The 13633-nt window shown below is 42.8% G+C and overlaps 1 protein-coding gene, 1 long non-coding RNA gene and 3 other non-coding genes across 5 annotated transcripts; all 5 read left to right on the top strand.

Moving 5' to 3' along the window:
* Positions 1-1099: 1099 nt before the first annotated feature.
* Positions 1100-3470, top strand: LOC136699738 (uncharacterized). The gene is made up of 4 exons (XR_010803663.1): positions 1100-1208; positions 2610-2692; positions 2891-2962; positions 3310-3470. It is a non-coding gene; the product is annotated as an uncharacterized lncRNA (long non-coding RNA).
* A 5205-nt stretch (positions 3471-8675) lies between these two features.
* LOC136702747 (small ribosomal subunit protein eS8) lies at positions 8676-13521 on the top strand. Its single transcript, XM_066677890.1, has 6 exons — positions 8676-8727; positions 9786-9892; positions 10807-10906; positions 11784-11959; positions 12812-12941; positions 13334-13521. The coding sequence occupies exons 1-6, from the start codon at positions 8724-8726 to the stop codon at positions 13441-13443; spliced, it is 627 nt and encodes a 208-aa protein (XP_066533987.1). The 5' UTR covers positions 8676-8723; the 3' UTR covers positions 13444-13521.
* Positions 9628-9700, top strand: LOC136670851 (small nucleolar RNA SNORD55/SNORD39). Its single transcript, XR_010795661.1, has one exon. It is a non-coding gene; the product is annotated as a small nucleolar RNA SNORD55/SNORD39 (small nucleolar RNA).
* On the top strand, positions 10627-10733 carry LOC136670906 (small nucleolar RNA SNORD46). The gene has a single exon (XR_010795666.1). It is a non-coding gene; the product is annotated as a small nucleolar RNA SNORD46 (small nucleolar RNA).
* Positions 12566-12634, top strand: LOC136670873 (small nucleolar RNA SNORD38). Its single transcript, XR_010795663.1, has one exon. It is a non-coding gene; the product is annotated as a small nucleolar RNA SNORD38 (small nucleolar RNA).
* Positions 13522-13633: the final 112 nt, after the last annotated feature.

Raw genomic sequence — 13633 nt, 5'->3', positions numbered from 1 at the left:
CAAGTTACCGAAATGGACTACAGTCTTGTGTAGATGCATTTTACTCTGATCTTAAAAATATTTCAATTATATAGAAATCTCCATTTTTAATCTTAAAATATTAAAATGTGTTATAGGGGAAAAACTTTTCAGCTTGATCTGTTTCAAGGTCATTGATAATTGAGTGAATTTAAAAATATTTTTCAATGTACATATGCACTACATTTCTCAGTTTCTGGACTGTTTCAATATCCATGTATTTATCAGCAGTTAAATGTCTCCAGGATGCTTTTATTTTGAAAAAAATTTGTTACACATGAAAATGACCAAAACACCCAAGGCTATGGTCTTGCCATAGCTGTAGTATTTTCTGAAATTTTTCGTTTAAAATATCTAAAAGGAGTCTGTGAAACTTTGAGAGCATTTTGAATGACTTAAATTTCAATAAGCGAGAGGATTTTTCTCCAAAGGGGAAAATAGACAACCCAAATGCAGCCATAAGATGAATCTTTTACATTTTGGACAATACTGCATTATATTTGTGTTTTGTTATTAAAATAACTTGTGTAGATATGTCTTACACAAACTTTGAAATAGTCCAGAACAGATGCCGAGATAAGATGAGAGTTTGCATTTTTTAGACAAAATTGGTGATCATTTTAATAGTTTTGTTAAACACATACTTGTATTATTACTGCTTTGCATCCAGTGATTCCGGATAGGCTTCAGACCCACCACGGCCCTGAACTGAAGTATCAACAGCAAACATAATTTAACCTAATGAAGTATGTATTAACCCCTAAATAACCTCAAATAATACTGGACAAGGAGAGATGTGGAAATGGTTAAACCAACACATTCACTCACACACACTATCACACTCGAAGGAATAATGGGATCTCATGTTCTCAGGTGCCTAAAACGTTTGCACAGTACTGTACATTACAAAATACATTTGTTTTCAGTTTATTTAAAAATATAATTAAATACATTGACAGTTTGTTTGCAGGTGATTCAGTAGTAATAAGTTCCTCTGTTTATACTCGGGTATGCACTTAATTAAATGTTCTGTGTAACAGAGCTGATTTCTCTGTTCTAGATAGCTGCTATCCAAGCAGGTCTAATGAAGGTGGTTCCGCAGGCAGTTCTAGATCTGCTGACCTGGCAAGAGGTAGAGAAGAAAGTGTGTGGAGACCCAGAGATCACTGTGGAGGCTTTAAAACGTCTCAGTGAGTCATTAACTTTCTACAACTGAATAAATTGAGTTCTAATCATCAGTTTCCACAGGGAGCCCTGCAGCAGGGGACATAGTTGATTTAAAAAAAAAACTATCATATGTATGGCAAGCAAACGGGGTCAAAATTGTTTTATAAAGTATATGTACAGACAGCAAAATATGACACCTCTTGACACCTTGCAGCCAGTCATTGAACTTTAATATGAGTATATCTGCATATGAATAAGAGACTGTGATAAAAGCTGACAATGTGAACATTTGGCTTCCCATGTTCATGAGGAAAATAAGAAGTGCTTTAATATTTATTTTTTGCACCTGCTTGTCCTGCTAATCCTACCCTACTCTGGGTGTTCCCCTGCTGCTGGGTGTTTATGTAATAATTGTGGTTTATTGTGGTTTATATTCATAAATGTGGATCTCAAACATTTATGAATATAAAGGCGGAGCTCTGAAAAGCACATGCAGATGTTGCTGGCATGGTGGCGCAGCAGGTAGTTTCGCAGTCACACAGCTCCAGGGACCTGGAGATTGTGGGTTTAAGTCCCACTCCTCACTCCCTGTGAGGAGTTTGTTGTGTTCTCCCTGTCTCCCCATACATTGGTAGGTAGATTGGCGACTCAAAAGTGTCTATACGTGTAAGTGTGTGAGGGAATGTGTGAGTGTGTGTCATCCTGTGAAGGACTGGTGTACTTGTAGGCTCAGAACCCACCGCGACCCTGAACTGGACAAGCAGTTACAGACAATGAGTGAATGACATGCAGATGATTCAGTAGTGAACTGCTGAAAAGATAGCGTTCGGAGGCTGTACAGAGTTAAAGCTCAGAGTAGAGTAATTAAACAGTGGAGTAAACAGCATGCTTATTGGTTGGAGACAGTAGAATGATGTGATGGCGTAAACAGTGTGTTACTGCAGTGGTCTAGAGGCTGTTGCTCCACCCACTATGTTTAGGGTGGGGTTTGTGGGTGGAGTCAGTCATAAAAAGTATAAGCACAATGTAATGTGTCTTTAAATGGAGCATGTGTTTATATCAGTGCACATGGAGAAATAACTCCACTCACTTTTGAACTGGAGCTGTGTGCACATTATTAGTCTCAGTGTTAGTTTCTGCGTCTGTTTTCATTGTTATGGCTGTCATTGATGATGTTAGATTTACACATTCTCAAACCATACAGGGTTTTGATCAGACATTCACCAAAGATGAAGCTGATGGAGGTCAAGCTGGTCGGGAGGTCTGTTGTGGTCAATTTAAGATCAGATCTGACCGTACGCTGCTCTGAAAAATAAGAGCCACTGTCTTTGTGTTCTTGTTTATTGTACTGAATTAAATCACGGTGAGTTGCTTTGTGTTGAAAGTAAATTAATATAACCTTGTTATTTGTGTTTATTTTCCAGAGGACCTGCAGCAGGTTTTTAAGGTTCGTGACGGGGAGAAGTCGACTTCCGGCTCCAATCTACATTTTCCCTGACAAACAAGGGTAAAGAACTGCTCAGCCTGGTGTTTTTAATTGTTGGAATTTACCGGTCCACCTACATCCCCCACCTCACATATTGTCATGAAACTTGGCTAATGACAAAAAAATGCAGACACAAGCAGCTGACATTTTATTACATGTAATTACATTTTTTCATTTAATTTTGTGTCCTAATCAGTTTCTTTGTGTTTCTTTACTCAGATCTGAAACCACAGATGCCCTTCCTCAGTCTTCAACCTGCTCCAGCACCCTCTATTTACCAAAATACCCAAGGTGACTTTAAAAGTCTTTACTGCATCTGTCAGTTCAGGACAAGGAATGAATAATTGAAGTAGTGTCTTTATTTTACTGTACAGAATGATATAAATGTATTATTACTGTATATATATCTTAAAGTTTATGTATAATATTTGTTTGTATTATGCAGTTTTCATATATTTTTAGCTTCTTTACTGCACTTTTTCTGTAAAAAAAAAAAACTTTGTCCAGTGTTATTTGTGTCATGCTCTAATAAGTGTCACTCTAGAGGTGCTCAGTGTTCATTAAGTGGTTAGATTGATTTACTTGTATTGTGTGTGTGTGTGTGTGCGCGCGTGTGTGCGTGTGTGTTTATTTCTCAGTGCTAAAGTGTGTGAGAAGAAACTCCGTTACGCTGCGTACAACTGTGTGGCCATCGACACGGACATGTGGACCACGGAGGAGTGACCTGCACACGTTCTCCACTTTTACACCATAGCTTTATCATTCACTGACCACATAAAACTATACATATCCACAGAGCTGCTGGCCACAGGTGTATATAATAAACAGATCATGACAACATCCTGATCCTGCTCTCTCGTCTCATTCAGTTCACCTGCTCGTTGTTTGATTACAGTGTGTAAATACAGCTTAATTTTATCATGGAAAGAGTCTGCACCAAAAGACAATGATCATAATTTAGTTGTTGTTGCCACTGTGTTTAATACACATTATTATATAAACAATTTTAAAAATGATCAGTTGTATCTCACTCTTTTGAAAGTCAATAACTGAACAAATCTAAAATTCTAGATTATCAACCTTACACTTTTAACCTAGGTCTCTGGGACCTTTGTGTTAACTAAAAGAATCAACAGTGATGGAAACCTTGTTTCATATATAATTATTCCAGATAAACATTTATTCCTGTTATGTCTCAATGCTTATTTTAAAGATCACTAAAATAATAAATACATTGAATATTTTCAAAGAAGGTCACACAGCTCCAGGGACCTGGAGGTTGTGGGTTCAATTCCTGCTCCGGTTGACTGTCTGTGAGGAGTTGGTGTGTTCTCCCCGTGTCTGTGTGGGTTTCCTCTGGGTGCTCCAGTTTTCTCCCATAGTCCAAAAACACACGTTGGCAGGTGGATTGGCGACTCAAAAGTGTCCATAGGTGTGTGTGTGTCTGTGTTGCCCTGTGAAGGACTGGCGCCCCCTCCAGGGTGTATTTCCGCTTTGCGCCCAATGATTCCAGGTAGGCTCTGGACCCCCGCGACCCTGAATTGGATAAGGGATTACAAATAATAAATGAATGAATTTTCAAAGAAGAGCAGGTTCACTCCTCCTTGGATCACCACCTTAACGTGGTGGAGGGGTTTGCGTGCCTGCGTGAGCCTAGGAGCTATGTTGTCGGGGGCAATAGCCCCTGGTAGGGTCTCCCAAGGCAAATTGGTCCTAGGTGATGGGCCAGACAAAGAGTGATCCATAAAGACACAGATGAAAAAGACAACGAGGACACAGCCTCCCTTGCCCGGAGCAGGGTTACCGGGGCCTCACCCTGGAGCCAGGCCTGGGGGAGGGGCTCCTTGGCGAGCGCCTGGTGGCCGGACTTTCACCTATGGAGTCCGGCCGGGCTTAGCCCGAAGGGGATACATGGGTCCACTCTCCCATGGGCCTACCACCTGTGGGAGAGGTAGTAATCCGGGTCTGGTGCATTGTGGATCGGGTGGTGGTCGGGGTCGGGGGCCCTGGCGTTCCGATCCTCGGTTACTGAAACTGGCTTTTGGAACATGGAACGTAACCTCTCTGGTGGGAAAAGAGCCTGAGCTGGTGCGCGAGGTTGAGAGGTACCGACTAGATATAGTTGGGCTCACCTCGACACACAGTATGGGCTCTGGAACCAATCTCCTCGAGAGGGGCTGGATGCTCTTTCACTCTGGAGTTGCCCAGGGTGAGAGGCGTAAGGCAGGTGTGGGCTTACTCATAGCCCCCCGGCTTAGCGCCTGTACGTTGGGGTTTACCCCAGTGAACGAGAGGGTAATTTCCCTGCGCCTTCGGGTTGGGGAAAGGGCTCTGACTGTTGTTTGTGCTTATGCACCGAACAGCAGTTCAGAGTACCATGCCTTCTTGGGGACCCTAGAGGGAGTGCTGGAGAACACTCATTTTGGGGACTCCATTGTTCTGCTGGGGGACTTCAACGCTCACGTGGGTAATGACAGTGAGACCTGGAGGGGCGTGATTGGGAGGAACGGCCCCGCTGATCTGAACCCGAGTGGTGTTCAGTTATTGGATTTCTGTGCTCGTCACAGTTTATCCATTACGAACACCATGTTCGAACATAAGGGTGTCCACAAGTACACCTGGCATCAGGACACCCTAGGCCGCATTTCGATGATCGATTTTATAGTCGTATCATCTGACCTGCGGCCATATGTTCTGGACACTCGGGTGAAGAGAGGCGCTGAGCTGTCAACTGATCACCACCTTGTGGTGTGTTGGATCAGATGGCGGGGGAGGATGCCGGACAGACCTGGCAGGCCCAAACGTGTGTTGAGGGTTTGCTGGGAACGTTTGGCAGAGGAACCTGTCAGAAAGATCTTCAACTCCCACATCCGGCAGAGCTTCGACTGCATCCCGGGGGAAGCTGGTGACATTGAGTCCGAGTGGGCCATGTTCCGGACCTCCATTGTTGAGGCGGCTGAACGGAGCTGTGGCTGCAAGGTTGTCGGTGCCTGTCGGGGTGGCAATCCCCGCACTCGGTGGTGGACACCCCGGGTGAGGGAGGCTGTCAAGCTGAAGAAAGAGTCCTATCGAGCATGGTTGGCTCAGGGGACTCCGGAGGCAGCCGACAGGTACCGAGGAGCCAAGCGGCTCGCAGCCTCGGCGGTCGCTAAGGCAAAAACTCGGGTGTGGGAGGAGTTCGGTGAGAACATGGAAAACGACTTTCGGTCGGCTCCGAGAAGTTTCTGGCAAACCGTCAGGCGACTCAGGAGGGGAAAGCAGTTTTCCACCAACACTGTATATGGTGGGGGTGGGGAGCTGTTGACCTCGACTGGGGACGTCACCAGACGGTGGAAGGAATACTTCGAGGATCTTCTCAATCCCACCAGCACGTCTTCCGTAGAGGAAGCAGAGCTTGGGGACCCCGGGGGGGGCTCGTCTATCACTGGGGCTGAAGTGGCCAAGGCTGTAGGGAAACTCCTTGGCGGTAGGGCCCCGGGGGTGGATGAGGTTCACCCCGGGCTCCTCAAGGCTCTGGATGTTGTGGGGCTGTCCTGGTTGACACGTCTTTGCAACATCGCGTGGACATCGGGGGCAGTGCCTCTGGACTGGCAGACTGGGGTGGTGGTTCCCCTTTTTAAAAAGGGGGATCGGAGGGTGTGTTCCAACTATAGGGGGATCACACTCCTCAGCCTCCCCGGTAAGGTCTATGCGGGGGTACTGGAGAAGAGAGTCCGACCGATAGTTGAACCTCGGATCCAGGAGGAACAATGCGGATTCCGCCCCGGTCGTGGAACACAGGACCAGCTCTTTACCCTCGCTAGGATCCTGGAGGGTGCATGGGAGTTTGCTCAACCAGTCTACATGTGTTTTGTGGATCTGGAGAAGGCATTCGACCGTGTCCCTCGGGGTATTCTGTGGGGGGTGCTCAGGGAGTATGGGGTACTGGGCTCTTTGTTACGAGCTATCCAGTCCCTGTATAAACAGAGCAGGAGTCTGGTTCGTATGGCTGGCAGTAAGTCCGACTGGTTTCCAGTCGGAGTTGGACTCCGTCAGGGCTGCCCGTTGTCACCGGTTCTGTTCACAATTTTTATGGACAGAATTTCTCGGCGTAGCCAAGTGGCGGAGGGTGTCCGGTTTGGTGGTCTCAGGATCCCATGTCTGCTTTTTGCAGATGATGTGGTCTTGTTGGCTTCATCGAGCCGGGACCTCCAGCTCTTGCTGGACCAGTTTGCAGCCGAGTGTGAAGCGGTAGGGATGAGGATCAGTACCTCCAAGTCCGAGTCCATGGTACTCAGTCGGAAAAGGGTGGAGTGCTCTCTCCAGGTTGGAAGTGAGATCCTGCCTCAAGTGGAGGAGTTTAAATACCTCGGGGTCTTGTTCACGAGTGAGGGAAAGATGGAGCGTGAGATTGACAGGCGGATCGGTGCAGCGTCAGCAGTAATGCGGGCTCTGTACCGGTCCGTTGTGGTGAAGAAAGAGCTGAGCAGAAAAGCAAAGCTCTCGATTTACCGGTCAATCTACGTCCCAACCCTCACCTATGGTCACGAGCTTTGGGTAGTGACCGAAAGAACGAGATCGCGGGTACAAGCGGCTGAAATGGGTTTTCTCCGCAGGATGTCTGGACTCTCCCTTAGAGACAGGGTTAGGAGCTCGGACATCCGGGAGAGACTCGGAGTGGAGCCGCTGCTCCTCCACGTCGAGAGGAGCCAGTTGAGGTGGTTCGGGCATCTGGTTCGGATGCCTCCTGGACGCCTTCCTGGAGAGGTGTTCCGGGCATGTCCAACGGGGAGGAGGCCCCGGGGCAGACCAAGAACACGCTGGAGAGACTATATGTCTCGACTGGCCTGGGAACGCCTCGGTATACCCCCGGAGGAGCTGGCGTTGGTGGCTGGGGAGAGGGAGGTCTGGGTTTCTTTGCTCTGACTGCTTCCCCCGCGACCCGGACCCGGATAAGCGGTGGATAATGGATGGATGGATGGAGCAGGTTCATCCTTTTTAGAAGTGTTCTTCCCTACACCCTAGCCCCGTAGTGATAGTCAAGAGGAGTCAGCAGTAACACCAGTATAATTTATAGCTCAGTTCAGGGGTCAGATTTAATTCATTTAAATGTTTTGTAACTGACCAGTTCTGTAAATTCTATAAATTATCATGGTAATCAATATATTCTCTATCTTTATAGTGTATTGTTGTATTATGTATTATTATTATAATTATGTATTATGTGTTGTATAGAGAAGTGTAGTTTAGTGTGTTAAAACTAGAACAATAGAACAGTAGCTAATCTGAAAAAGAAATATTTTCTTGGGGACTATATTGTCTTATTATAATAATTTTGCATCATCCACAGTGTATATAACCGTTACTGACATCACTTTCTATCAGGATATTTAGAGGAGGACGTCTGGTTACTTTCACCGCCACTGTCCACTGTTTTCTCTAGAAACCAAACACTCTCCATTGCAGTGTTTATATCGAATCTGAATTTTCAGCTTTTTTTCTAAAACATTTATTAATGGAAAAATATAAAGGTAGATTATTTTCACAACACAAAAACTTTGCTTTCTCAAAATAAAGGAATAATTTTTGAAGCTATCAGTTATTCCATTTAATTCAGAAAACAATAGGTTTTGGTGTGATGATGAAATAATAAATTGAGATGTTGACAAAACAAAAAACTTATCACATTGAAAGAATCCATTGCAAATCCATGGCTTTTTGGGTGTTCCATAGTTTATCTTTATTATCATTTATTTTCATTTTATATATCAACATATAATTTGCTCTTTTCATTTTTATTTTTTCATACTTTTAGATTATTTTATATTACTTCATATTATAACTTTATATTACTCAAGTGGTTTGTATTTTTATATATTTCTCCAGTAAAAAAAATAAATACATAAAAAAAAAAAAAAACCACAACCTTCATATATTTGTTTCCTAGGTAGGGCGCCTGAGAGCAGATAGCAACATACTCCACACTAGAACTCTCGCAGAATCTCGCGAGGCGTGGTCGCTAGAAACCTTCCCAAGATGCTTTGGGATTCCTCTTTCTGGCCGGCGCCTGAGAATGGGTACGTGTTTATAACGCTGCGGAGCGCTGAGAATCCATGCTCATCTGCTTTTATAGCACTGTATTTTAGCTTAGATTTTTCTGAGGCGGTGGAATAAACGTATATCGTCCAGTGCCGATTAATATTGTCGTGTTTTGTGGCGTTTTTCGTGCTTTTATTTGTAAATGTATTCGCCGCGGAGCTGTGGAAGGGGATGGTGACGATGTAAGATGGCCGCTGCACGGCGTGTGGCGTTAGTAAAGAAACTGAAATAATGTTTCTTTTTATTAATAATGTCTTTAAAAGAAGTGGGCTGCATTTATATTGTAAATATAGTTCCTATTGGAACTGGGTGATTGAGAGTTTGGCAACTGTCAGCGTTGCTACTAATTCATAGAAATGTACGTACTCCGTGTCTTGTCGATTTATTTCGAGCCATGTTTTTGCTGTGTATAGCTCAGAGCTGTTTTAGATTCTTGAAAGGAGGCAAATGTGCTCGCTATTTAGGTTTGCTGGCCTTAAACTTTGGATCATTTGATCATGTTTATATATAAGCTTTGAACTCTCTGAAATGGTCGGAGTTTAGCGTGTAATTGTTAAAATTAGAGCTGTAGAAAACGCATGTAATAATTGAAAGTGCTTCACATTGTTTAAATGGTAAAATAGTCGGGGATTATTTAACATGTAATGCACCTCTAATTAAATACGTGCTTATTTAATGCTTTAAATTGTCAGCCGTGCTAAAAGTAAAGTTCTGTATGAAGCAAACTTAAAGGTCTGTACTTCCAGGATGGGATTAATTATAATCCTGAATGGAGAGATTTACTGAATGGACTAGACAGGACTTGGGTCCTAATGCTGCTCACATGCAGTAAAATGTCTGTTTAATGCATGGAAACCTCCCCTATTTCAGTGCTTGAGTGTGTATGATGATCTCTTATTGCGGAATCTGACTTCAGCATGAGGAAACACACCTTGGAGAACTGACCACTCGAAGCATTTGAACCCTGGAAACTTCTTTAGGATGAAGTGATGATGGTTTGAGCCCTAAATGTTTCGTTGTGTCTTCATTTTCGCAGGTATCTCGAGGGACAACTGGCATAAACGCCGTAAAACCGGCGGTAAGCGCAAACCAGTCCACAAGAAGAGGAAATATGAACTCGGCCGGCCAGCCTCAAACACAAAGGTACCAACGATTTAACACAGGGGTGGGTTTAGCAATAATGTCTGTAAAGGTGGGAGATGTGATGAAATTGTAATTCCAGGTTTAAAGACAGTTTGTCTCGCACAACTGGAACCAATTCCCAGAAGAACTATTTAAAAACCAAGCTTCAGCATTCTGTGTTTGATTCATTTCGATGGGCTGACTACATCTATATTACTAACAAATGCTTTGGTGCTGCTTCTGCATTAGATTTTTAACCAGATTTTATTACTTTTTAAGCTTACCCCTGAATTTTATTGTACATTTATTGATTTTATGTTTAGCTTCTAAAATAGATATCTTCAAATCTGTGCGGGTTTTTTTTTTTAATTCAATTTAATAAAAAGCCAAGACCTAAAATGGTTTTTAAACAGGTATAATACACTGGTAGTGTGCCGATATCTGTCCAAGTTTGTAGTGCTTTTCAGGGATCCAAAGTTGCTCACATGTACTTGAATAACATGAGAAGGAAACATGAGTTATAATGCTTCTGAGGAGGCAGCATATTACCTTAAAGAGAAAGTACAAGGTATAATTTGGAACTGATGGGTTTTCACTCATGGCTTTGCAGTGTTTTTAAATAGTTTTTTTATTTATTTATTTTTTTTTTTTTTAAAGCACTAACTCTTTGCTATAGAGAAATATACAGTTTCTTACTGTACTGTATCCTTCACGTTATATTACCCACATCTGCATAGAAGTGGCCTGGATTTGTCCATGTGAATGATGTAAAATATTCCTGAGGTTGGTCTTTTTTTGATTGTTTTGATCAAATCTTTGGACCTTCCGATGTTAGGATCTGTCATAGTTACTCTGACACATGGCTTTTCTCCAGGGCTGAGGCTGCTCTTTAACTGTGTAGCGTGTTAACTGTGTAGTGTATTATTTCTCTTCAGCTTGGACCTAAACGCATCCACACAGTGAGGGTCCGTGGAGGGAACAAGAAATACCGTGCACTGAGGCTCGATGTGGGAAACTTCTCCTGGGGATCAGAGTGTAAGTGGTTTTGAATTTTGATTTGGGAATTTTAGAAGTGTTTCTCTCCCCAGACTCAGAATAATATTTACCAGGTGGTTTTAGTCTTGTTTATGATCAGTGCAGAAGAGGTAATTTTAACTTAGACTGAATTAGTGAAAAAGTAAATACATTTTTCAGAGTGTGATGGTGGAGAATAATCATACAGAAACTACATTTAGGACTGAACATTTCCTTTTGAGGACCACCCTAATGCAGAAAGCAGCCTGGTTAGGTATTGGTCTAATAAAGACAAATCCAAGATTTTATATTTATATAACTACTCCGTGTCCTCCTTTTTACCCATACTGTGGCAGTCTAAAAGTGAATGTGCACAAGGTATAATTTAAGAGTATTGTGTCTGAAAAATCTTTTCAAACTGAACTTTACATTGTTTTCACACACCCTTTTTTTTGGTGCTTGAAGGTTCAGGTCTGTTTGCTTTTTTCTGGTTTAAATACAAATGTGGATCAACTTTATCAGAAAGTACTGGGTTGAGGAACATGGTTCTGAAGTATTTAAGAAAGTCTTTCAGTGATGATAACTTTGTCAGTTTCAACCTCTGAACATTTGTGATAGATGCTAATGTTCCAACGCTGAGAGAGACTTATCTTAAAGCAGGAGTCAGTCGTTTTCTCCACTGCTGCTTCACGTCATGATAATACTAACCCCTAGTGGTCTGGATCTTTCAGTGCATAAACTGGTTCCAGCTCATGCACCAAGTAGAATTTAAGTGGTAAATTACCACTTCAATATTAAAATTTACACCAGTGGATTAAAACGATTGATCGCAGATTTCATTGCTTATTCAGAGCTCTTCTTTTTAAAGTGTTTAATGGCCTGTGTTTACTCCCAACAGGCTGCACCCGTAAGACCAGGATCATCGACGTGGTCTACAATGCCTCTAACAACGAGCTGGTCCGAACCAAGACCCTGGTGAAGAACTGTGTGGTTCTGGTGGATAGCGGCCCTTTCAGGCAGTGGTATGAATCTCACTACGCCCTTCCCCTCGGACGCAAGAAGGGAGCCAAACTGGTGCGTCTATTTGCTGTTTAGCTATGACAAATTTCAATGTTTTCAGTATCTGTCTTTAAAGGAGCAATCATTTGTTTGTATCAGAGCTGACTTACTGTAGGGCACCCAGGTTCAACCCTGAACAAAAGCAGTTCAAAGGAGTGAACTGGTTCATTCAGGTCCATCATCCACCAAAGTAATGACTCATGTGAAAAGTTGTGCTTTTTACTGACACCTAGTGGTCTGGATTTATCATTCTGCTGTAAACCCAGAATTACATGACATTCTTGTGAGACTCTCTATGGAGCATAAACTTTCATTTGAATGCTCCTCTAAGGTGCAGTTTTTCACTGCTCATGCTTCATCATGGTTTAAAGTAGCGAGGGGGTGGTGCAGATGCTCTATTCTTCCACTTATAGGTCAGTGAAACATTAGTTAATATTTTTAACTGCTTCTAAATCATTGTAGTGTTGCTTTAAGGCCATTGCGAGTGGGTGTTTTTGTTCGGTTGGTGATGGATTGATCCTGCTCCGATTCTAAACTAAATACTTCAAACACTAAGCCTTAAACGTTTGAGAAAATTGTGGCCCGACCCAGTTCTGTATGGTTGTATCCCATTTCGTGGTCTTTCTGTGACGATAACTTTGTCCAGTTCTGCTACTGAGTGCAACTGATGCAGCTTAAGACTCTGAGAAAGACCTGATCCGTTATCATAAACTGGCTCATTCAGGAGATACAATGCAGTTTATTCCATGTTCAAATGTTTGTTTTATTTGTTAAAAGACATTGTTTTAATTAGAGGTTTTAGATTTATAACAATTTGAGTTATGGTTAATTCAAGTTTACCACCTGATTTTTAATTCCTTCCTCCAGACCCCTGAAGAGGAGGATATTCTGAACAAGAAGAGGTCAAAGAAGGTCCAGAAGAAGTTTGATGAACGCAGAAAGAACAGCAAACTCAGTTCTCTGTTGGATGAGCAGTTCCAGCAGGGCAAGCTGCTCGGTAAATACGCAACACAATCGTTTGTTCTTTAAAAACTCTGCGTTGGTGTGATGAGATCTTAACCAGTTCTGCTACTGATACCATAGTGACGACACTATCCATATTTCTGACTTCTGCTCCTAGCTCATGTATGTGTTCACTTTTTTTTTGTTTGTTTAAATTGTGTAGTAATTTTTCTCTTGCTTTTTTTTTTTTTTCTCTCCCACCTCATTTCCTTTCCCTCCCCCTTTCCTCCATTTTCTTGCTTGTCTCCTCTTGTTCTTCCTCCCCTCAAACTTGCTCTCTTCCCTCCAATTTTTTCCACTCCTTGTGAATTCTTCTCTTTATTTTCTGCCCTCTATTTTTCTGTCTTTCTCTCCTTTGTTCTCTCTGCCACCCATTCTCTCTCCCAGCCTGCATTGCCTCCAGACCGGGACAGTGTGGTAGAGCTGATGGCTACGTCCTGGAGGGTAAAGAACTGGAGTTCTACCTGAGGAAGATCAAGGCCAAGAAAGGCAAATAAATGTGTACAGCTCTGTTTGATACCAACTCCATTAAATATGAAAATACCCCACTGCTGAGGTCTTCTCTTTATTTCATGCTACTCTCATTCCAGATAAAGTTGAACTGAAGCCATGGCACTGTTTTCAGCGCTCACTTTTAAACCTTTCAAGTTGGAGCAATCTTTCGTTGTTTAGTCTTGGATTTGTCTC

The sequence above is a fragment of the Hoplias malabaricus genome, chromosome 1 (genome assembly GCF_029633855.1).
Source record: "Hoplias malabaricus isolate fHopMal1 chromosome 1, fHopMal1.hap1, whole genome shotgun sequence".
Lineage (NCBI taxonomy): Eukaryota > Metazoa > Chordata > Actinopteri > Characiformes > Erythrinidae > Hoplias > Hoplias malabaricus.
This window is presented reverse-complemented; position numbering and strand designations above follow the sequence as displayed.